This window comes from Schistocerca serialis, chromosome 7 (genome assembly GCF_023864345.2).
Source record: "Schistocerca serialis cubense isolate TAMUIC-IGC-003099 chromosome 7, iqSchSeri2.2, whole genome shotgun sequence".
In the NCBI taxonomy this organism is placed as follows: Eukaryota; Metazoa; Arthropoda; class Insecta; order Orthoptera; family Acrididae; genus Schistocerca; species Schistocerca serialis.
Window position 1 is genome coordinate 489,480,633 of NC_064644.1, and position 23,747 is coordinate 489,504,379.

At 41.2% G+C, this 23,747-nt stretch overlaps 1 protein-coding gene across 1 annotated transcript in view; it reads right to left on the reverse strand.

The window, feature by feature from the left end:
- Positions 1-23,747, reverse strand: part of LOC126412325 (E3 ubiquitin-protein ligase SHPRH) — a 257,671-nt gene that overhangs the window by 20,740 nt on the left and 213,184 nt on the right. The window contains exons 18-21 of the mRNA XM_050081845.1: positions 13,398-13,592; positions 13,132-13,278; positions 12,750-13,034; positions 3,290-3,397 (exon numbers count right to left, since the gene is read on the reverse strand). Coding sequence (XP_049937802.1) covers positions 3,290-3,397; positions 12,750-13,034; positions 13,132-13,278; positions 13,398-13,592 — 735 coding nt within the window. The remainder of the gene's footprint in view (positions 1-3,289; positions 3,398-12,749; positions 13,035-13,131; positions 13,279-13,397; positions 13,593-23,747) is intronic.

Consider the following 23,747-nt stretch of genomic DNA (forward strand, 5'->3'; position numbering starts at 1 on the left):
CTACTGTCTGGGTAAATGATGATAGCATACTCTTGGGTGAAATATTCTGGAGGTAAAATGGTCCTCCATTCGGATCTCTGGGCAGGGATTACTCAGGAGGATGTTGTTATCAGAAGAAACTAAACTGGTGTTCTGTGGATTGGGCATGGAATGTTAGATCTCTTAATTGCACAGGTAGATTAGAAAATTTAAAAAGGGAAATGGAGAGACTGAAGCTAGATATAGTGGGAATCAGTGACAGAAGGGACAAGTTTTCTGCTCAGGTAAATACAGGGTTATAAATACAAAATCAAATAGGATACTGCAAGTTTAATAATGAAAAAGAAAATAGGAACGTGGGTAGGCAACTATGAACAGCATAGTGAATGCATTACTGTAGCCAAGTCAGACAAAAAGCCAACACCTACTACATAAGTACAAGTTTATATGTCAACTAATTCCACAGATGATGAAGAGATTGAAGAAATGTATGACGAGATAAAAGAAATTATTAATATAGTTAAGGGAGACGAAAAATTAACTATGATGGTGGACTGGAATTCAATAATAGGAAACAGAAGGGAAGGAAAAATAGTAGGTGAATATAGACTGGGGGGGGGGGAAGGAATGGAAGACGAAGTCGTTGGGTAGAATTTTTCTCAGAGCCTAATTTAATCATTGCAAACACTGGGTTTAAGAATCATGAAAGATGGTTGTATACATGGGAGAGACCTGGAGTCACCGGAACATTTCAGATTGATTATATAATGGTAACACAGAGATTTTGGGACCAGATTTTAAACTGCAAGACATTTCCAGGGGCAGATGTCGACTCTGACCACAATTTATTTGTTAAGAACTGTCAATTGAAGCTGAGGAAATTGCTACAAGGTACAAAATTAATGAGATGGAACCTTGGTTAGTTGAAAGAATCAGTTTTCTGAAACTGAGCGAGGTGGCGCATTGGTTAGCACACTAGACTCGCATTCGGGAGGACAATGCTTCAATCCCGCATCAGGCCATCCCTAAATCACTCCAGGCAAATGCAGGGATGGTTCCTTTGAAAGGGCATGGCTGACTTCCTTCCCCATCCTTCCTTAACCCAGTAGACCGATGACCTCACTGTCTGGTCTCCTCCCCCAAACAACCCACTCCAACCTCCAGAGTTTGCTGATAGTTTCAAAGGGAGTATCAGGCAATAGTCGACTAGAACAGGGGAAAGGAATACAGTAGATGATGAATGGATAGCTTTATGAGATGAAATAGAGAAGGCACCAGAGGATCAAATAGATAAAAACACCTGGCCTAGTATAAATCCTTGCATAACACAGAAGATATTGCATTTAAACAATAAAACAAGAAAATTTAAAAACGCAGCAAACAAAGCAGGTGAAAGGGAATACGAACGTCTAAAAACTGAGACTGACAGGAAGTGCAAAACTGTTAAGCAGGTATGGCTAGAGGACAAATGTACCGATTTAGAAGCATATTTCACTATGGGAAAAATTGATACTGCCTACAGGAAAATTAAAGAGAACTTCGGAGAAAAGAGAAGCAGCTGTATGAATATCAAGAGCTCAGATGGAAAACCAATCTGAAGCAAAGATGGGAAAGCTGAAAGATGGAAGGAATATATGGAGGGTCTATACAAGGGAGATGCAATGTTGTAGAATGGAAAGAGGACATAGATGAGAATGAGATGGGAGATGTGTCACTGTAAGATGAATTTGACAGAGCACTGAAAGACCTAAGATGAAACAACGCCCTGGAAACAGACAACATTCCATCAGAACTACTGATAGCCTTGGCAGAGTCAGCCTTGGCAGAGTCAGCCATGACAAAATTATTCCATCTGGTGTGCAAGGTGTTGGAGGCAGGCAAAATACCCTCAGACTTCGAGAAGAATGTAATAATTACAATTACAAAGAAAGCATGTGCTGACAGATGTGAAAATTACAAAAATACCAGTTTAATAAGTCATGGCTGCAAAACATTAACACAAATTCTTTATGGAAAAATGGAAAAGCTGGTAGAAGCTGTCCTCAGGGAAGATCAGTTGAGATTTTGGAGAAATGTTGGAAAATGAGACACAATACTGACCCTACAACTTACCTTAGAAGATAGGTTAAGTAAAGGAAAGCCTACATTTATAGCATTGTGGACTTAGACAAAGTTTGTGACAATGTTGACTGACTCTCTTTGAAATGTTGAAGGTAGCAGGGACAAAATATGGGGAACAAAAGGCTATTTACAAATTGTATAGAAATGAGATGGCAGTTATAAGAGTTGAGGGAAACAAAAGGGAAGTAGTGGTTGAGAAGGGAGTGAGACAGCACTGTAACCTATTCCCCACATTATTCAATCTTTACACTGAGCAAACAGTACAGGGAATGAAAGACAGATTTATAGTACGGTACAAATTACAGTACAGGGAAAATAAATAAAAACTCTGAGTTTTGCCTATGACATTGCAATTCTGTCAGAGACAGCAAAGGACTTGGACGGGTAGTTAAATGGAATGGACAGTGTCTTGAAAGGAGGACATAAGATAAACAACAACAAAAGTAAGACAAGAATAATGGAATGTTGTAGAATTAAATCAGATGATGCTGAGGGAATTAGACTAGGAAATTAGACTCTGAAAGTAATAGACAAGTTTTGCTATTTGGGTAGCAAAATAACTAATGATGGCCAAAGTAGAGAGGACATAAAATGCAGACTGGCAATGGCAAGAAAATTGTTTTTAAAGGAGAGAAATTTGTTAACAGTGAATATAGATTTAAGTATTAGGTAGATTTTTCTGAAGGTATTTGTATGGAGTGTAGCATTGTGGATGTTAAATAGTTTAGACAAGAAGAGAATAAAAGTTTTTGAAATGTGGTGCCGCAAGAGAATACAGAAGATTAGATGGGTAGATCACATAACCAATAAGGAGATATTGAATTAAATTAATGAGAATAGAAATTTCTGGCACAACCTAATTAGATGGGATCTGCTGATAAGACACATTCTGAGACATTAAGGAATCATGAATTTAGTACTGGAGGGAAGTGTGGGGAGGTAAAAATTATAGAAGGAGATCACGAGATGAATACAGTAAGCTGATTCAGAAAGATGAGGCTCTCACAGGACAGAGGAGCGAGGAGAGCTGCAATAAACCAGTTTTTGGACTGAGGACAACAGCAACACAGCCACAGCAACAATAACAACAACAACACTAACACGTTACTCACTAAAATTACAATGTATCTGCGGCTTTAAAACAATAAAAATAATAATGGATCTAAGATACTAGGGCCAGTGTTAATACCTTGAAATCTGCTAGGCACTGCTGAAATCGGTTTCCTGATTGTAACTGTCGGACACTTATTCCATTCATGACGAGTGCTGTTCTCAATATCTCCAGTAGCTTCTCCCACTAAAAAAACAAGAAAAAAACACTGATAACAACAAGGAACACAAAGGTTGTTCATGAGGTAATTCAGACACTTGAGCAAAACGGAGTAATGCACTACATCCTGCACTAAAGTTAGTAAGGAATGGAAAGCTTTGAGGATGTCGTATGTACTGAAGCATTTTTTATGAATGACTGATTTATGAAACAAAGAACTTTACATATATCAGGGCAACACATCATAAATTTAACACTCTCTTTACTGAGAGGAGTACAGCATCAATTCTTCTTGAGACATGCAGGAAGACTGTGGCATGCACACTACCTTAAACATAATAAGCAGTTCCTGTTATCTGAAGGAATGAATTCACATAAGCATATATGCCACTGTTGAAGCTCAGATTATTTACTTGCACCACTAAACACTGTGCACCCACAATAGCTTTATCAAGGAATGTAGCGACATTTGTGTCTGTGTCCAGTACAGAAGAAGAGCCTGCATCCCAGTCCAGCTTGACACAGAAAGCAAGTCATCTATGACAGGCATTCTTCTGCAGTTTTTTTAACTGAATTTATTGGCCTCTATCTTACACTATTCAGCCAGCTCATACTTACATAAAATATACCAGTATTGAACACTTGCCTGCAGTCCATTGTAAGTGATATGTCACTTCTAGGCCTCCTTTCCACTGAAGCAAACACAAGTGTATGTGCAACAGTGAATGAGGAACTCTCTGGTGTCAATGCCAGGCACATGGCATTCAGCTGATTGTGGGTTGCATTAACAGATATTTTACTTTGATCCACTGGTTGCTGGTTTTAGAGTAAAATATCAAAGGAAGTCTGTGTTCTCCCTACTTCAGCACTAGCTTTCTTATGATAAAGAAAGTGCACTCACTTTAGTGCAGTACACTGTTTTTTGCACGTAAACTATTTGTTGTTGTTTATTGAAAGTGATTTTTGTGGTGATGGAGTGGCTGGATGATAGTGTACTTCTATTGACAGAAAAGTCAAGACCCACAGGTGCTTGTGGGATCCTGTATATGGACTGCATAAAATACTTAACAAAAAATTAATGCTTGGCGAGAAACTGACAAAATGCTGAAAATGCCAACATAGGAAGTGAAAATTAAAATGAACTCCCTACAATCTTCTTTAAAGTGAGAAAGGATTAAAAAACATACAACCTCAGGAATGAGTGCATCAGAAAAGTATAATTCCAAGTGGTTTGCCCTCAAATCACTGTCATTCCTCCTTGATAAATACAAAATGAGGAAAGGTAGAGGTTTACAGCTTAATAAAATCATAATCATGTAATAACATTATTTTGCATTTATTTGGTTTAATGGGAGCCGTACAGACAGATTGCTCATACAGCTTCATCATGCCATTTGACCCACATGTTATCTGATTTAAAATATTGTGCAAATTCATTTCATATTTCTGCAAGAAATCTTGTTCCAGGCCAATGGGCAATTTCAACTGCTCTTCTGAAGAACTCCTGTCTACTGACATAATACACCACTCTTCCCCCACCACATTTACATGTACTGCATAACTGACATTTAAAGTGGCTGTTCTGCTTTTTTGTTTACTTTTGGTTTGTTTCACGTAACTGCCAACAGAAAAATAAACAGGTAATGTAGATTAATGTAAAATAAAAATATATGAAAGACCTGATCATTCTTGGGGCTTACATCCAAGGTATTTGTGTTAATGTCATGCTTTTGCTACTACTTTATGAAATTTAAATACAGAAACAAAATAAGTGAAAATTGTTTTTCCTATTTTTCTTACAATAATGATGTGTTTATCCAAGAAACTATAAAACCCAAGTAATCAATTAGCCTATAAGGCTGGTCTATCACATATTTTTACGTTACATTACTCATTTTAATGAATAGTATTCCCCTCACTTATAGGCATACCTCAATAAAATACATGATTTTTTTGCATACAGCATCACATACTTCATTAATTACTTCAGTGTTAGGTATACAAAATAGATATTTAAGGCTATCATAACCGTTGCTTATTGTTAAGAATTACAGTTTTAAGGCAAGCCTCTCTTCTGCTGATATGGCTCTTTGATAACTTGTGTCTTGCTTTGGAATCTTCAGCTCAATTGCAGATAAAAGAATGCAAAAATCATCTATCGATGTGCAAGTGAATTTCTGGAATAAAGCAAGCGATGGCAGCAGTTGCAAATCAATAATAAGAGACAAACCACCAATTCTTTCACTCCTGTGCAAAAATTCAGACATACACATTTCTCTTTGTCCACACCCTTTTGCTTTCATGACCAACAGTGTGCTCACCATACAAAATAAACCAAATTGAATATTTCTGTCCTCCATCATGCTGTATGGGTCACTTCTGTGTACAGAGAGCTTTAGATGTGGGCACCTGTGTCATCAGTGAATCTGTGCTACCCAAAATATTGGGGAATTTCATTGTAAATATCAGAGAACTTTACTTATGCCCTAATGTCCTTGATCACTTTCAAAGTAATCACCTTGTACATGTATGCAACAATCCCAGCATTGTTTCCATTTTTGGAAGCACTCCTGCAAGTTCCCAACGTGAAGGTGTTCGGGACACACTCCAGTTCTACTTGGATGCCTTCAGTATGGTCAGAATGTTGCCCTTTCAATGCTATTTTCATCTTTGGGTCCACTGGGCTAGGTGTGGTGAGATGGGAGAGTGGGGGCCATTGCAATGTTGTTTTCGGCCAGGAAATCTTTTACAATGAGAGAGGTGTGTGCGGGTGTGTTGTCATGGTGCAATAACTAGTCTTTCTTTCTCCACAACTGTTGCCGTATGTGTCAAACATTTTCCCTCAGTTGCCTCAAAACCTTGAAGTAAAATTGCCTGTTGACAGTTTGACCATGTGGAACAAACTCCTTACGCACTATTCCCCGAATGTCGGAAAAAAATGATTGGTGCTGACTTCATGATGCAAACTTATCTACTTTTTTTCAGCCTTGGAGAAGATGGTATTTTCCATTGTGATGACTGCTGCTTTGTTTCAGTCTTGTAACCATACACCCAACATTCATCACCTGTTATGACTCTGGATAAGAATTTTGGACACTCTCAATCTCTTTGCACATCTGAATCCTGAGGTTCTGTTGTTTGATGCTGGGAGGCGAAGGACAAACTTTGCTGCAATTCCTCTCTAGTTCAGTTCATCGGCTAGAATTCATTGACATGTGCCATACGATAGTCCATCTCTGTTACAAAAATCATTAATTGTCTGCCTTCAGTTTTTGTGAATCATGTCATCCACTTTCATTATCATTTCCAGTGTCATGCATGCTGACGGTTGAGCACACTGTTTGTCATCTTCCACACATTCTTGGCTTTCCATAAAACACTTGTACCACTCAAATATTCTTCCTTGACTCAGTGACTCTCAATCTCACCAAATGCCTCTATAAGCATGTGGTGGGTTTCAACTGCAGTTTTCTTCAACTTCTAACACATTCTGTTGCAAATCTGTTGCCCCTTCACGTTATCCATTTCACAATTTGCAGTGCTGAAACATGTCCTGACAAGCAAATCTACAACTCTCATCTGCACCCACCAAAGATAATGCACCTTTGTGCTGCAGTAGCTGAGACGTCTAGCACCAGAACGTCTTACTGCTAATGGTTTGACCAGTACAATGAAATTATTGGATATCTTGGATAGCACCTGATATGGAACATCTATGATTGTGTGAAGTTAAAAAAGCTGATGAAGCCATCATAGAGATTGGCAACGGATGACCAAGCTTCTCAAGTTCTTGTACAAGGATTTTTGTACTTCCATTTAATCTGGTGCATCCAAAGAAAAGGTCATTTGCATTCTATTCTTCTCCATAAAATTTCTGCAGTTGAGAGCTGGAGAGCTTGCAGGCAATGATGGGCGACTCTTATCATCCACGCTAGTCTAGTCTATGCGAGCCTCTTCATCTCTGAATAACTACTGCAACTCACATCTATCTGACCCTGCTTACTGTACTCAGGACTATCTTTATCCCCCACAATTACCTCCAGCACCAAACAGATGAGTCTCGGAAGCCTCAGAATGTGTCCTCTCAATCAAACCCTTCTTTTAGTCAGGTTGTGACATAAATTTCTTTTTTCCCCAAGTTCAATTCAGTACCTCATTAGTTATCCGACCTGTCCATCTAATGTTCAGCATTCTTCTGCAATACTTTTTTTTTCACAAGCCACTATTCTTTTCTTGTCTGAACTGCTAAGCCTCCAAGTTTCACTTGAGTACAAGACTTACAGTCCAGACAAATACCTTCACAAAAAGACATCCTAATATTTAAATTTTTATTCATTGTTAATAAATTTCTCTACTTTGTCTGATACATTTTATTTCACTGCCTGAATATCAAAGCTCACCTGCTACCAATGGTGTGCTTTCTGGTGTTCAGCCAAGTTGTTGTTTCCATTTACACACAACAATTCAATGACTGACCCACTCTTTGAGTGCCACGAGTTGTGGTCTGACCAGTGAGCACGTATAACAACACAGCTAACAGCACCCAATGAAGGCAACCGAGTTAGTTGTTGAAATATTGTGCATTAAATGGAAACAACTCAGTTGAATGCCTGGAAGCTCACCATTAATCAGTCACACTGACAAAACATGAGAGGCCACAAAACTTTTCTATCACTTTTAATGTCGCATTTCCTAATTTAGTTCCTTCATGACCTATTTTCAAGATTCTATCCAATCCACTGAACTAGTCTTCAAAGTTATTTACGTCTCTGTCAGAATTGCAATGTCACCAATGAAATATGTTTTCGCTTCTTTTCCTTTCCAAATTTCTCCTTGATTTTCTTCACAGCTTAATGTACATATTCATGTCAAAATAGTCCAACTGAGACTTTAAGCTGATGATTCTACAATACTCACACCAGTCATCATGTGCTTTCTTTGGAAGTGGGGTTCTTACTTTCTTCTTGTCTCAGCAAACTTTGCCCAACTCTTGTATCTTCCATACCAGGTGGAATGGTTTGGTCACGGTACCTTTCTCCCAGGGTCTCAAAACTCTAAGAGAATGTTGTCTAGAAAAGGTGCCTTGTTTCGACTTATTCTTCTCGTAGTATCGTATCTCCCATCTTAATTTAATCTATTTCCATTTCCATTTGCATAATACTGTTTCCTTTGCACGGCCCTTCTTTATATGCCTTCCACCTTTCACAACCTTCCCTTCTTTGACAGTACTCACTTGACATCTAACCTCTTAATATTCATCCAAGTGCTCCTGTTGTCTCCAATGGTCTCTTCAAACCCCCATCCCCCTGTGTGTGCATATATATATATATATATATGGATGATGTAACTTACCAAACGAAAGTGTTGGTATGTTGATAAATACAAAAACAAACACAAAAACAAACACAAACACACACACAAAATTCCAAATTTGGGCAGAGATGTCAGTCGAGGCGGAAGTACAGAGGCAAAGATTATGTTGAATGACAGGTGAGGTATGAGCGGCGGCAACTTGAAATTAGCGGAGGTTGAGGCCTGGTGGGTAACGGGAAGAGAGGATATATTGAAGGGCAAGTTCCCATCTCCTGATAGGTTGGTGTTAGTGGGAAGTATCCAGATAACCCGGACGGTGTAACACTGTGCCAAGATGTGCTGGCCGTGCACCAAGGCATGTTTAGCCACAGGGTGATCCTCATTACCAACAAACACTGTCTGCCTGTGTCCATTCATGCGAATGGACAGTTTGTTGCTGCTCATTCCCACATAGAAAGTTTCACAGTGTAGGCAGGTCAGTTGGTAAATCACGTGCGTGCTTTCACACGTGGCTCCGCCTTTGATCGTGTACACCTTCCGGGTTACAGGACTGGAGTAGCTGGTGGTGGGAGTGTGCACGGGACAGGTTTTAGACCGGGGGCGGTTACAAGGGTAGGAGCCAGAGGGTAGGGAAGATGGTTTGGGGATTTCATAGGGATGAACCATGAGGTTACGAAGGTTAGGTGGATGGCGGAAAGACACCCTTGGTGGGGTGGGGAGGATTCCATGAAGGATGGATCTCATTTCAGGGCAGGTTTCGAGGAAGTCGTATCCCATCTGGAGAGCCACACTGAGAGTCTGATCCAGTCCCGGAAAGTATCCTGTCACAAGTGGGGCACTTTTGTGGTTCTTCTGTGGGAGGTTCTGGGTTTGAGGGGATGAGGAAGTGGCTCTGGTTATTTGCTTCTGTACCAGGTCGGGAGGGTAGTTGCGGGATGCGAAAGCTGTTTTCAGGTTGTTGGTGTAACGGTTCAGGGACTCAGGACTGGAGCAGATTCGTTTGCCACGAAGACCTAGGCTGTAGGGAAGGGACCGTTTGATGTGGAATGGGTGGCAGCTGTCATAATGGGGAAACATTCCACGTGGGAAAAATATATCTAAAAACAAAGATGATGTAACTTACCAAATGAAAGCGCTGGCATGTTGATGAGTGTATACCTGTCCCTTTTTCCCCCTAAGGTAAGTCCTTCCACTCCCGGGATTGGAATGACTCCTTACCCTCTCCCTTAAAACCCACATCCTTTTGTCTCTCCCTCTCCTTCCCTCTTTCCTGATGAAGCAACCCACATCCTTTTGTCTCTCCCTCTCCTTCCCTCTTTCCTGATGAAGCAACCGTGGGTTGCGAAAGCTTGAATTCTGTGTGTATGTTTGTGTTTGTTTGTGTGTCTATCAACATGCCAGTGCTTTCGTTTGGTAAGTTATATCATCTTTGTTTTTATATATATATACTTCTAGATTCAATATTTAAAATTTCATACAACAAATTCTACCGGACCTTGTGATTCTGCCTACTTCGATCCTCTGCTGCATACGCAGTTCCATCTCTCAATTCCAGGGAAACTCTCAATGACCTCTGTCTGGTGTTTGAGCTTATCCCAGCTCCTTAATTTTCTGCTATTCTGCAATTTCTTCAGTTTAATCTGCATTTCATTTCATAACCAATAAATTGTGCCAGAGTCCAAATATGACCCTAAAAATTTTGCAGCTTAAGATCTGCTTTGAAAATCTCTGTCATGTTATTACGTAATCTATCTGAAATCTTTCAGTGTCTCCAGGTCTTTTTAATGAATAAACTCTACTTTCACAATTCTTAAACCAGGTATAATCCATATCACCTCAGGCAGGAGGGTTACCTTCATAGTCTCAGATGTTTTCAATTTAGATGTTAAAATTCAGGAGTAAGTAAGAAACACATATTTTTTTGTTTTCTCCAAAAAAAATTCCTGCCCTGAGACACAGGCCTCCAAAGATGACACTGCCAACACCATTTTGAAGATGAGAATTTTGGAAAAAATTTTAAAATGTGCTCTGTAACAGTTCTAGATATTTTGTTAGAGTTTTTTTTTTTAATTCGAAAGATAATTGTTGTATGATTACAATGGTATCCTCCGTTTGGACATTTCTGTCAAAGTTTTTTTACTGTCGCCTTTTGATTTTTTTTTATAATTTACAGATTTTTATCTTTTTGCTTTTTTAATTTTTTTTCCAAAAAGTCCCATCCAGAAAAGACACATTTTTTTCTGTTGATTAGTACCATTTAGTACTCTCTGTAAAGGAGAGGTACCACTTTTAAGTTGGACAGCTTTTATTTTTAAAAAATCTTTTTTTTTTTTTTTTTTTTTTAACTTTCAAGGGTAATGTATGTCTTCACTGAAGTTGTTTTTTTACCAATTTCTATGTTACAATGTTTAGTTCTACTGTCTTTGTTGCCGTTATTTCTTTTCACTTTCATTGTTGCAGATATTTCTTACATTTTGTTGTAGTTTCTTGTCAGTTTCGTCATAGTTGTTCATTGCAGGTTTCTGTATTGTAGTTTTTAAGCGCTAATTTGTTTACTGAAGAGGTTGGAAGCTCTGCTTTTCAGAGATTGTAGAACTATATGGTACCAACCAACAGAAAAAAAAACAAAATTTTATGGATTGGCATTAAAAAAAACTCAAACTATAAAAAAGTTCAAAACGATATAGTAAAAGAAGTTTGACAGATAAGTCCAAATGGAGGATTTCTCTGACATCATAAAGTATGGAGGATTTCTCTGTAATCATAAAGCAATTACCTTTCAAATAAAAAAAACCAATAAAATATCTAGAACTGTTCCAGAGATACTGTATTTTATATTTTTTCCAAAATTTGCATCTTCGAAATGATATGCGCAGTGTCATCTTTGGAGGGCTGTATCTCAGAGCAGAAATTTTTTTGGAGAAAACAAAAAAATACGTGTTCCTTACTTAGTCCTTCATTTTAACGTATGCTAAATTCAATAATATCTGAGACTATGAAGGTAAGTTTTTTTCTTACCTGCCTGAATTGATATGGACCATGCCACCAAGTAATAGCAATGATTAAATTGTGTTCTCTGCCAAATATTATGAGGCAGCTTCTTTTTTCATTCCTTTCCTCTAAACCACGATTTCCTAACAATTTTTTCTGCCTATCCTTTTCCTACTATCTTATTTCAGTCCCACATTGTGATTATATTGTTCTCTCCCTTACCTATCATCACATATTCTTTCCAGTCTCTCATCATATGTGGAGATAGTTGACAAATATTAACGACAGTGGTGGGTATTGGCTTTGTATCTATCTTGGCTTCAATAATGCTGTCATTATGCTGTTCACAGTAGCTTAGTAGCATTCCCATTTTCTTATTCATTATTAGACCTACTCCTGGATTAGCCATATTTGATATCGTGTTGATAACCCACCACTCACTTGTCATCATAATTTTTTTTTTTTTTTGCAGATGTGATACTGCTAGGAAGGGTTCTCAAATTTGGTGGTCACTGGAGGTTCTAAAACTGGCTTATATTGGACATGAGTGGTGTAATGCAGTGCATAAAAAATATAACATGGGATTTAAAATTGACTTCTTATTTCTGGACATAACATGATAATTACCACAGAACAAAAGAAGAGTTATGGGAATTTCCCTTCTATGACCCATAGCTCATATAGTTTTGCTGTATGATGACAAAGAGGTGAAGGAGGCTAGTGTTCTGACCATGTACTGAACATCTTTGTCCTACCCTCTAGTTTCAAGATTTCATCCCAGAAAGTTGCTAACAAAAAATGATAGTGAGCTGGTACCTTTAAATTTGCCATAACACAGAAGAGGCTGCAGTGGTGGGTCACATCAAACCAGTCACAACTCTGATGACCATATAGGCCCACACTGCCAATTAAAACTAAGTGCTGATGGCCACTGAATATCATACCTACTTGCTAAAAATATGAAACCCATTTAAATTTGTTTCCAAAAGGTATAATCTCCTAAAACATGTAGTACAAAGATTGATGGAAGTGAGTTACTTAGTACTACAAGTGAAAAAAAGTGTCCCATACATACCCCAGAGAATATGAGAGCCTTTGCTTCTGGGTCTTCCTTCTTTATGATAAGCATTGTTTTTACAATTGCTTCTACCTTCTTTGAATGGGAGCCTAAAATTTTGACATCTGCATCATAGCCAGTTATGTCCTCAGTTTCCAGATTAACAAAGGAAATATCAATGCACCGTGTTGTTTCTCTGCAAACGGCACATTTTACTGTTGTCGTGACAGAGGTTACGCTGATCTTCAACATCGTTTGTATGCAGTCCATGCAATAGTAATGGCCACAGAGAAGTACACTCCACTGTAAAAAATACACATGTACAATAAAAACAAGCAATACAACCTATCAGTGAAATAGCTAATTTTCCTGTGGCCAGTCTAAGATTTCTCTTACTCACCTTTTTCTCAAGCTTGCAGTGGCAAATAGGACATGGGTCAGGATCTTTGTTAAGATTTTCCAAATACTGAAGCATTCCAAATTTCTTTCGAAGCCCGGCTGAAGCTATTGCACGATCTGCCTCTAGGCGGACAGCATGTGACTGCACCTGTTTTCAAATGAACACCATGATACATAGGTATACTGGAATTATAAATGTAGGAGCAACAGAGAGCACTCTTTAAACAACGTCAGAGAATGTTTCCGTTTTTTGTCACAAGGTATTACCTCATACTCTTCAATGATGTGAATTGTTTCTACTTTGTTAACAATGTTAGAGCTCAGCTGCCCGACCAGATTTCGCTTCTGAGGGGCTGGTAGGGGCTCTGCAGGATAACGCACTCTCAGCCGCAGCCTCGCCATGTTAGTTTCATCTTGCACAGCGACAATATCAAATAAACGCATCCATGCTACTCTCAGTTGCTGTAATTAATATTATACCACAAGATCAAAACAATGAATACTACCAACTGACACACATACATGTTTTAATTTCAACTAGAAAAATATATAAACAGACATGTGAATTACACAGAGTTTAGGAGTTTGCCTTGTGTGCAGTGGTGTGGCAGCTATATATTTATTTATTTATTTATTTACATTTCTTTTTGTGTGTAGTGATCAAATGATGACTTTTGCAAATGTCACCTTGTTTAAAAAGGTACAGTGCATATCATATTTATGTAAAAGGTTTAATACGTAACAGGTTCATCTACCGAGGGTAATATGTAATACCTACAAGTCAGAAATATTTCAGTTAATACAGACATATATTTACAAAACAAAAAAAAAATTTAATTTTGTTTTAAATGGATCCCCAGTATGTGCCTTGTCTGTTACTTCTAATTTTGTTCTTCATCTGTAATAACTGTGCTTATTTCTTGTAGCACAACTGCAACACGAAGTCGCGTAAGTGGCAGGCGACCATGTTGAAAATTAAAGTAGTACTGTATGAAGGCTGGATTGGTTGCTAATCAAAAAGTCATGCTTCAAAAATAGAATTATTTTATTGCTCATAACATGGCACATTTAGGACTTAGCCCTCTTCAGATATAAGGTCTGTTAGAAAAGTATCCGACCTATGGCCTGGGAAAAAAAATTGGCTTACCTGGAGTGCTGGACACCTAACCACCCTCAAAGTAGTTCACTTGGGACTCCACACATTTCTCCAAGTGGTGCCGCTATTGCTGGAAGCGTGCTGAAAATGTCTCTTTCGGAATGGAGTTTAGCTCGAGTGTCATTGCTACCATAATGTCATCTCTTATCTGAACTCGCATTCCTTTCAATGACCTCTTCACCCAGAAGTCACAGAGGGCCGTATTGGGAGAGTTAGGAGCCTGCTGAAGCACACAATCTGGTTTTTCACCAAAAACGTCTGAATCAAGTGTGAGGAATCTGCTGGAGCACTGTCATGATGGAGGCGCCAATTTCCTATTCACCATAAATCCAGTCTCTTGCACCACATAGCATCACATAGGCGATGGAGGACATCCCTGTAGTACTCTTTGATGACTATTTGACCCTGTGGTACATTTTTGTGGTTTACCACACCATGGGGGGTCAAAGAAAGCTGTTGGCATCACTTTGACATTGGTGCGCACTTGGCGGGCCGTCTTTGGTCTTGGTGACGAGGAACATTTCCACTGTGACGACTGGGATTTGGTTTCTGGTTCGTAGCTGTACACCCAGGACTTGTCACCAGTGACTATGGTGTTCATGAAGTCAGGGTCACTGTTTGTGGAGTCCAGCATGTCCTGTGTGAGACTTCGACACAAAGTTGCTTTAACTCTGCGTCAGCAGCTTCAGCACAAATTTGCCGAGACTATCTTCATGGTCAAATCTTCGGTCACAATGGAATGTGCCAAAAAGGTGCTGATGCCCACCTCTTCTACAATTTCTCTGATAGTCCGGCAGACATCTATGGTCTGAAGATGATCTTATAGTAAGATCGAAATCGGTCACCACATCAAAAAATTTATGCAGTGAAGACTGCTTCCAGTATATTTATAATAATTATAGATCACCGTTACCTATAATAAGAACTATGTGTTGGTAGAGCACTTGCCCGCAAAAGGCAAAGGTCCCGAGTTCGAGTTTTGGTCCAGCAAACACAGTTTTAATCTGCCAGGAAGTTTCAAGAACTATGTTCTTTAAAATGTTTAACATCAGATTGTGTCCAGAAGGCTTACAAAAAATGTGATATCACACACACACACACACACACACACACACACACACACACACACACACACACACGTAAAGCGATATATTTATTTTTGGTACGAGCATCATGGCAGGTCTCCCTGTATCACAGACCATGAATCACTGAATCACACTAACTGTTCTCCTTTGTAGCACTACGATTCTGTTCAAATGAACATCTGTGGCACACACCACAATTATTTTCCATAACTTATGAATGGGAGAATTGTCCCATAGTGTACTGTTATCAGCATTTTATTACATTCAATTTTGGACATTTGGCTAAGCAAGTACAATGCACTGCTGATTTCCCTGCATGTAAAGTTGACAATGTTTTCTCTTTCCTATACACCTGTGTCATGAGCTGCCTGCTTTGAACTCCAGTAACTACAGTTTTGTAGTTTTAGGCCCTGGTTACTAAAACATTTATTCACTTCTGACTTCTCATGTGTTAAAAATCCTCCTCATTGTCACCACAAAACTATGGAGAGGTGTCATCAACATAAGTAATTATAATGGAATAAGAAGGTGATACAATATTAGTTTTGAACACCAAAAAAAAGAAATGGTCCCAGTGTCAACGCCTGTCTTTCTCATGCCATTTTGATAATACGGTTTAACCGCAATGTATCCTCTGCCATGCATTTCACATTAGTTTTCAGAGTACAGATGTGCATGAACATTTGTGTACTTTGCTGGAAATACCATCCCAAGCGCCTGAGTGTGTTTTTTAACTTAGAATTATTTTGCTTGTCTTTTGTTGTTCTACTTCCTCAAATTCAAAGCCCTTTACCTGTTGTGCTGCAGTGTGCTGACTTGTTGAGTGAAAGGGTGTCTGGAATTATGATGACAGTTGTGGAGGTAAAAGGCTTTCTAAGAATGTCACATACAATTTTTTGCTCTTTTATTAGTTGACTTCATCTGTCTATTTTCTATATATGTACAAACTGAAGTACCATGCCACGCTTTCTGTCTGTATGTTCAGGCTAATCACTGGAACTGTAGGGGTTTTGATCTGTTTTTGACTAAATAAACCGAGTCATAAGGAAGGTTTGTGTATATAATTAATATGTACCACGTGACAAGTAGCTAACTATGATGAATTAAGTACTCAGCCACTGTGAAAACAATGCCATTACTACCTAGTGATACAGTCGCTACAACTTCAGAGAGCAGTGAAGCTAGACCAAAATCTGTGATTGGCCTTGTGGTCTAGTGGTGAAGCAAGTGCAATGAAACTGAAAGGTTGTGGGATAGAATCCCGGTAAGATCACTTATTTTTCATTCTGCCTTTTAAACCTGAATTCACCTGTCAGTGACATAAAGATCTATCAGAAATGAAACATAGTTTGGATTCTACATTCAACTGTACATCCCTTTTTCCCAGGCGTATAACCGGTTAGGGAAACTTAAGTTTCGTAAGTGATGTCCTACTGACACTTGTTCCAAGAGCTTCAGTCACACAAAATTATCATTACCTGTGTCTACAAATGCATTCCTCCCTCCATGCTCACTATAAATTAAAGCCTCTCACTGCCTTTCTCTGCTCTTACATGAAGGCTAATCTCAGGAAGTACTGTAGGGATTTAGATACTTGCTCTGGACTGGCATTGAAGTGCTTAAGTTCTCAGGAGGGAAGAATATTATCTCTTCCATATTCACTCCTTCAGATATGTGTATCAAGCTCTTTCCGACAATTTCGGGAGCCTGCGACTGTCACGTTGGATGTATTATTATTTACGTTTAATATCAATTAAAAATCAACTCTAAAGTAAGCTTTAGGTTTTCTTGTTACATTCCTATAATTCTGTCCTCAAAATCATTGCAATTATTGAAGAAAATGCCCCACAATTTTGTACAGAATAATCGGAAAATTGCCAACGTTTTGAGGTTTCACTGGTATTTAGACTGACATCTCAAGGCAACAGTAGGAGCTGTGAACTACAGTGGTGGGTGCAGTAGTGACTGCAAACTAATAGGTGGCTCTTATAGCCAGTATAGTGTAGTGCACAAAGCAGGTCAGTTACTGAATTACCAACCGCCAACCCCTGACCCCCCCCCCCCCCTCTCCATCCCTGCCGCCCCGATAAAACCACCCTTTAAGTCTCCAAACACAAAGGCTTCTGAACACAAAGGCTACCAGGGTGCGCATGGGAGCTGGTTTTCTCTAATCCTTTAGTCTTTTTTCAGCTGTCTAAAAATTTCTGAAAGTTATATATTAACCATATGGTTTCCTGATTTTTCTTTCTTTTTTCTTTTTTTTGCAATGGACCGATTAGTTTTGCACTAATTGTTACTATTCTTGCACACAATATTTGGTGCCACATAGTGTTTATTTTCACTTGTGACTTAATTGTTTTTGGCTTACTGACATAAGCACCTATCTATTTAGCTTTGTAGGCATGTTTCCTTACCTAACTTACAAGCTGATAACCAAATGGTAGAGCAAGGCGTGGTAGACGCTGCACAATGAACAATGTTCACAAGTAGTCAAGTGGTCAAGGAACACACCTAATTATGAATTACACAACTACAATCAAACACACAGAATAGGTTCGAAGTTAGTAAGTTCTGAACAAATTCACTCACCCCTGTGGTGGTGCTGGAAAGAGGTGCGGCACGGCAGAAAAGGTGGACATTGAGCAAGGTGGCAGTCTCGTTCCCAACACAATGATATTCGGGTGTGATGCGTGAAATTAATAGTCTTTGGCAGAAGACATGGCACGAAACACCATTCATATGCCCAGCTGTGTAGAGATGGCTCAGCACAGGTGTCTCCTCAGTCGTACGAGTGCGCAGAGCAGGAACTGATGTTGACATCGTGAGGAGAAAATGAAGACCGATCAAGGCTAGGTCGGCAGAGGTCTCACTATGGTTGGCAGAGGTCTCACTATGGACTGAGCTATTGTTCTATACCTGTAGCAAGCACTATAGTGTGCAAGAATCTGGTCATATGGCAGGATCGACAGATTGGGATGGAAGTAACACGCAAAAGAAAAAACTTGCTGCCTCGGCAGACAGCTGTAGTGAGCATGAGTCTTGTCAATCCGTTGGTCCATTCCGTGACAGGAAGCCTTTCACCCGCCTTCCATCCAGTCCAGATTTTTTCCAGACTCACCAACGGTTAGAGTGACCCCACTGGCGAGCAAGATATTGCTGCAGTGTGTCAGGCTTTGCAGAAACATGGTGTAGTTGCCATGCTTCCTGCAGATGCAAAGGCTCATCACGAATTGTCACTTCAGGACCTGGATGCCTCGCATTCCTTGGATGGCCTAGTATTCTCCATCATTCCCCAGTCCGGTGTCCATTTTCTCTCTACCTTGGAGTTCACGCATATTCTGGGTGGTCTTCCAAATTGACATGGCATCATCTGTTTCTATTGTGGATGCTGCCCAATGCTTGGGCTCATTGGCTTTATCCCTGTACACTCGCACCTTGCGCAGTTTCAGTCAATGGCATTTTTCCGACACAAATCTCTTACAACGGTCATTCCTTCACTGCTCAGTTTTTGGTGGTCGGATCCCCCGGCACTACCAACTTTCTGGATGAGGACATATTTGGTCATCTGGGTTTATCAGTGCAGGACGTGGTACAGGTGGCGTCGATTCCCTCATCGTATACCCTCCTTGCCCCATTGCTCAGCAAATAAAAAATGTTGTTCTCATCCTCTACACCAGGGCTGAAGGGTTTCACTACGCATGTTCAGCTTCTTCCCTCTGCTGTTCCTCATTTTTTTAAGGCCCGCCCTTTGCTCTCCGAGACAGGTTGCAGGTGGAACTTCGCCGCTTACAAGACAAAGGTATCCTTTCTCCCGTTGTGCACAGTCGCTGGGCGACACCTATCATGATAGTTAAGAAGCCGAACGGTGCTTTACGCATCTGTGGTGATTTTAAGGTCACGGTCAATTCTCAGTCCGTCATTGATACATATCTTGTCCATCAGTGGATGACATACACACGTCTTTTGGGCTCGACTGTTTTCACCATAATTTATATGCGTGATGCTTATTTGCAGCTGCTGTTGGACGAGGAATTGCAACAGATCCTAGCCATCAATATCCTGTGTGGCCTTTTCTGGTACAACTGCCTCCCATTTGGCATTGCCAGTGCCCCCACCATTTTCCAACGTTATCTGGAACACCTCACAAGGCAGGTGCCTGTTGTACCCAATTATCTGTATGATGTCATGATCGGTGGCTCATCCGTGGTAGACCTCGCGGACAAGCTGGATTGGCTGTTTCACGTTTTTTTCCGAGGCTAACCTGCATTGCTGGAGGGAAAAGCATGATTTTTTTGTGCGAGAGATCAGTTATCTTGGGTTCATGATTGATGCCCATGGCCTACATGCCTTTAAGGAGTATGTTGAGGTGATTCAGTACCTGCCTCTTCCAACCAACGTGAAGCAACTACAATCTGTCCTTGTTCAAATCAACTATTATCGGCATTCTATAACCCACGCCAAGATTTTGGCGCTGCTGACCGGGTTATGGGACACGGCGTGTGGGCTGGCTTTCACATGCCTCAAGTTTGCTCTCTCCCACCCTCCTTGTCTGGCTGCTTATGATCCTTCCCTACCCCTCACTGTCACTGCCAATGCCTCAGACTATGGCCTGGGTGTGGTCCTCTCGCATGTGGTCTGACAGTGTTTAGAGGCTGGTGGCTTTTGAAACTGAGTGACGCTCAAACCAAATATAGTCAAATTGAAAAGGAATCTTTGGAAATTCTACGATTTCGTGTACGGTCGTCATTTCACTCTGCAGACTGACCACAAGCCTTTGGTTTCTTTGTTACACCTGAAGGGTGCAGTGCCCACCCGGATGGCACACTGCCTCCAGCATTGGGCGCTCTTCCTGGCAACGTCTGACTTTGATATTGTCTATCGCACCTCTGAAAAGCATGCAAATGCCAATTTTCTGTTCCGGCTGCCTGCCGGGCGGACTGTGAGTTTGACGCTTTCCCCTTAGTTTGTTTCCATGTGGAACCGGACCTGGACGCAGTACGGCGGGCAACCGCTCAGGATCAGACACTGCAAGCTCTCCATCGCCAAATTGCTGTGGGTTGGCCGACCAGCCTCCGTAGCGACCACGATGCGCAGATCCAGCATTTTCAAGATCATTGGCACAGTCTTTTTTTCTGCAGTGGTGTCATCCCTTTGCATAGTGATTCCGATGTTCGCCACGTGGTCATACTGCATGTGTAGCGAAGCCATGTCCTCGACCCCCTCCATGCTGGCCATCGGGACATTGTCCTCACCAAACAGCGGACCCGCCAACACATTTATTGGAGTGGTTTGGATGAAGACATTGCCCATGTCAGCCTGCATTATGTGCCAAACAGTCAGGCAGTGTCCCCGTGGGAACATCTCCATTTCGATTTCGCAGGACTGTTTCATGATTCCCAATGGCTCATACTGATCGACTCTGGGTTAGGATACCCTTATGTCTCCCACATGATGAACACCACTTCTGCTGAGACTATCAAAATTCTCCAGCGTCTCTTTGCTGTCAAGGGACTCCCCAAAACGACTGTTGTGGATAACGGTCCACAGATGGAATTTTCCTCATCCAGACTGGCCCTTTACAACCTGTGTCAAACGGCCAGGGCAGAACGTTTTGTGCAGATGTTCAAGATCCAGCTCGATAAGCTTATGTGCTGTCACCCACTGGAGGAAGCCGTGCTTCTTTTGTTTTTGGTGACGTACCACACCGCCAAGGGCAGTGGAGATACTTCACGGTCAACGATTCCGCTCTCCCTTATCTGTCCCGCTTCCTGAGGCTTCTCACCCTCTCACTGGACGCCGGTGCACTACTTTTGCATCGGCCAGGAGGTCTGGGCATAGATCTTCTCTCATCCAAGGGCACACTGGGCACCTGCGGTCATCACCAAGCTCTGCGGCTGAGCGATGGCATCTCTCTGGCGAGCCGACAGTTCCGTCGTCTGCTGGCAACCCAACCAGCTCTGCCCTCATCTGGTTGACCACGATGCCCCAGGGGAGCTGCCAGTGCCTATCGCCATCCGCCCTGTGGCGGAGCCTTCGCTTCTGTCTCTGCCTCAGCCGCCGTCTCCTTCTGTCTTTGCCTCAGCCACCGTCTCCGCTGCCAGCTGCCAGTGCCGCCTCCCGCCTCAGCCGGCCATGAGCTCATGGACGTCGACCTGGACGCCCCTACTAATATGGACGTTTGTGGTGCTTTGCATTTTTTTTCCCAGGGGGAGTAATTTCGTAGCGGACCCTTATTAATTAGAGGGCCCACACAACCGACACGCAAAATGGGCTGCCGACCTCCTTCCAGGAGTGCAAAGAGAAAATCGCCAGCAAATATAAACAATACTGGTTTTCCAAATAAACACAGAACTACTTCATCAGACAACATGTGAGAATGTTTACCTACTGCTAGGAACAGTTCCGGCCAGTACTTATGCTGGCCCTAGCATTGTACACACTAGCCGTAACATTGAAGTAGCACATTGTGTTTTGTAATTGGTGTGTTTATTGTGGCGGTGGGGTGGGGTGAGTCGCATACAAGCCACACAGTCCTGCAAGATGATGTCATCAATGGGCAGGTGGACAGGCTCCAGGAAGTTGCCAAGGACAGTGATAAGCTGGCGGTAAACCAAGGCGTCGGCAGACATCTCAAGGTTGGTCTTCTGAGTAATGTGGAGGCCGAGGAGCACAAGGGGCAGGGCAGCAGTCAACCTCTTGCTGTAGCAGATGAGAGCAGCCGTCCGGGTACGGTGGACCCATTTCACCACATCGTTGGCAACCATTTCACCACATCGTTGGCAACCATTTCACCACATCGTTGGCAACCATTATTCCACATCGTTGGCAACCATTTCACCACATCGTTGGCAACCATTTCACCACATCGTTGGCAACCATTTCACCACATCGTTGGCAACTGGATGGTAGCTCAATGTCAGATGGATGTCAGTGATGCAGAGATCTGTTAGTGTGCGAAAAAGGGCAGACGTAACCTGGCATCTGAAGTACTTAATGATGTGGTGCAGAGAGCCAAAATAAGTGGTCCACGTGGACACGGACGCGGTGGCTACTATGGAGGTGGTGACATTGAGTATTGGTGTTTCCTCTGGCCAGCAGGTGAACCTGTCCGCCGCAGTGAGGTGGTAGCAGCTGCAGTCAGAGGAAGGTAGAGGGCTGATGGGGTCCACATGAATGTTGGTAAAGCAATGTATGATGTCTGGGAAGGCGGTGACAGGGGTGTGCACATGATGGCCGACCTTCAAGCAATTACAGGTGAGGCAGGTGCGGGTCCAAGTCCTACTGTCCCTCTGAATACCTCACCACACTGCAATCATGGGGGGATTTTCTCGCAATGAGCCAATCATCTTCACAGTCAGTGGCTACGAAACATAAATGGAATGAGGCTAACAGTTCAAAGACACTCCCAGCTGCGCCACGGTTTGTCATGGTTTCATGTACTGGAGATGGTCAGTCTTCGCTACAGTAAATCCGTTTATTATTCAGAAAGGTGTTGATGCAATTGCTGGCCCTGTGAAATCTTGCTCTCATTTACGCAATGGCACTTTGCTTTTGGAGACTGGCCACACTGTCCCTCTTCAATGTTGCCCCAGATATGTTCTCTCTGCCCGACGTCAGATTTCACCAAATTCTTGGACGTCTTCTTGCTCTTTTATCTCTGAGTTTTAAATCTTACATTACTCTTGGCATCCATGTGTCCCATACATTGCAAACTATCTCAGCTACTGTGCGGTTATTTTGTCTTAAAATCTTACTACTTGAACCCGTTTTTAGATTTTCACATCACCTCCATGTCTTTCCAACCACACTACAGACAAACCTCATCTCAGCTGCCAGAATTCTGCTGATGCCTTGATTTCTCACCGTATGTCAAAATTAACACCTTTAAAATTAAGCTACCTGAGGAGAAACAGAATACTGTTTACCACATGAAAGCATCTGACAGTAAATTGAATGAGATCCTTTTGTCACTTTTGAGACATTATCATTACTGCAGCTTTCTCTGGGAAATATAGAGGGTATTAAAACATTGCTGAGCTGGAAATAATGGTAGACTGATTTCCCACACAGGCTCATTAGAGTAGACAGAATATACATGACATGAAGCACATTTATAAAGCAGCTCCTCTGCAGAATGCTAAGGAAAAATATGAACAAGCTAAGAAAGCCTTTAGAACAGAACTTAGGAAACAGATGAAGAGCAAAGAAACAAAGCAGACTGCATCCTGGGAATTAAATGACAATTACTGTAAGACTGCCAACATGAAGATACAATTATTAAGAATTACACATGCAGCTGACATAATGAAAAACCAAAATGCTGTAAGTAGTATTTGTAATAAATATTTTATTTCACCTACTGACCAGTCAAGTTAT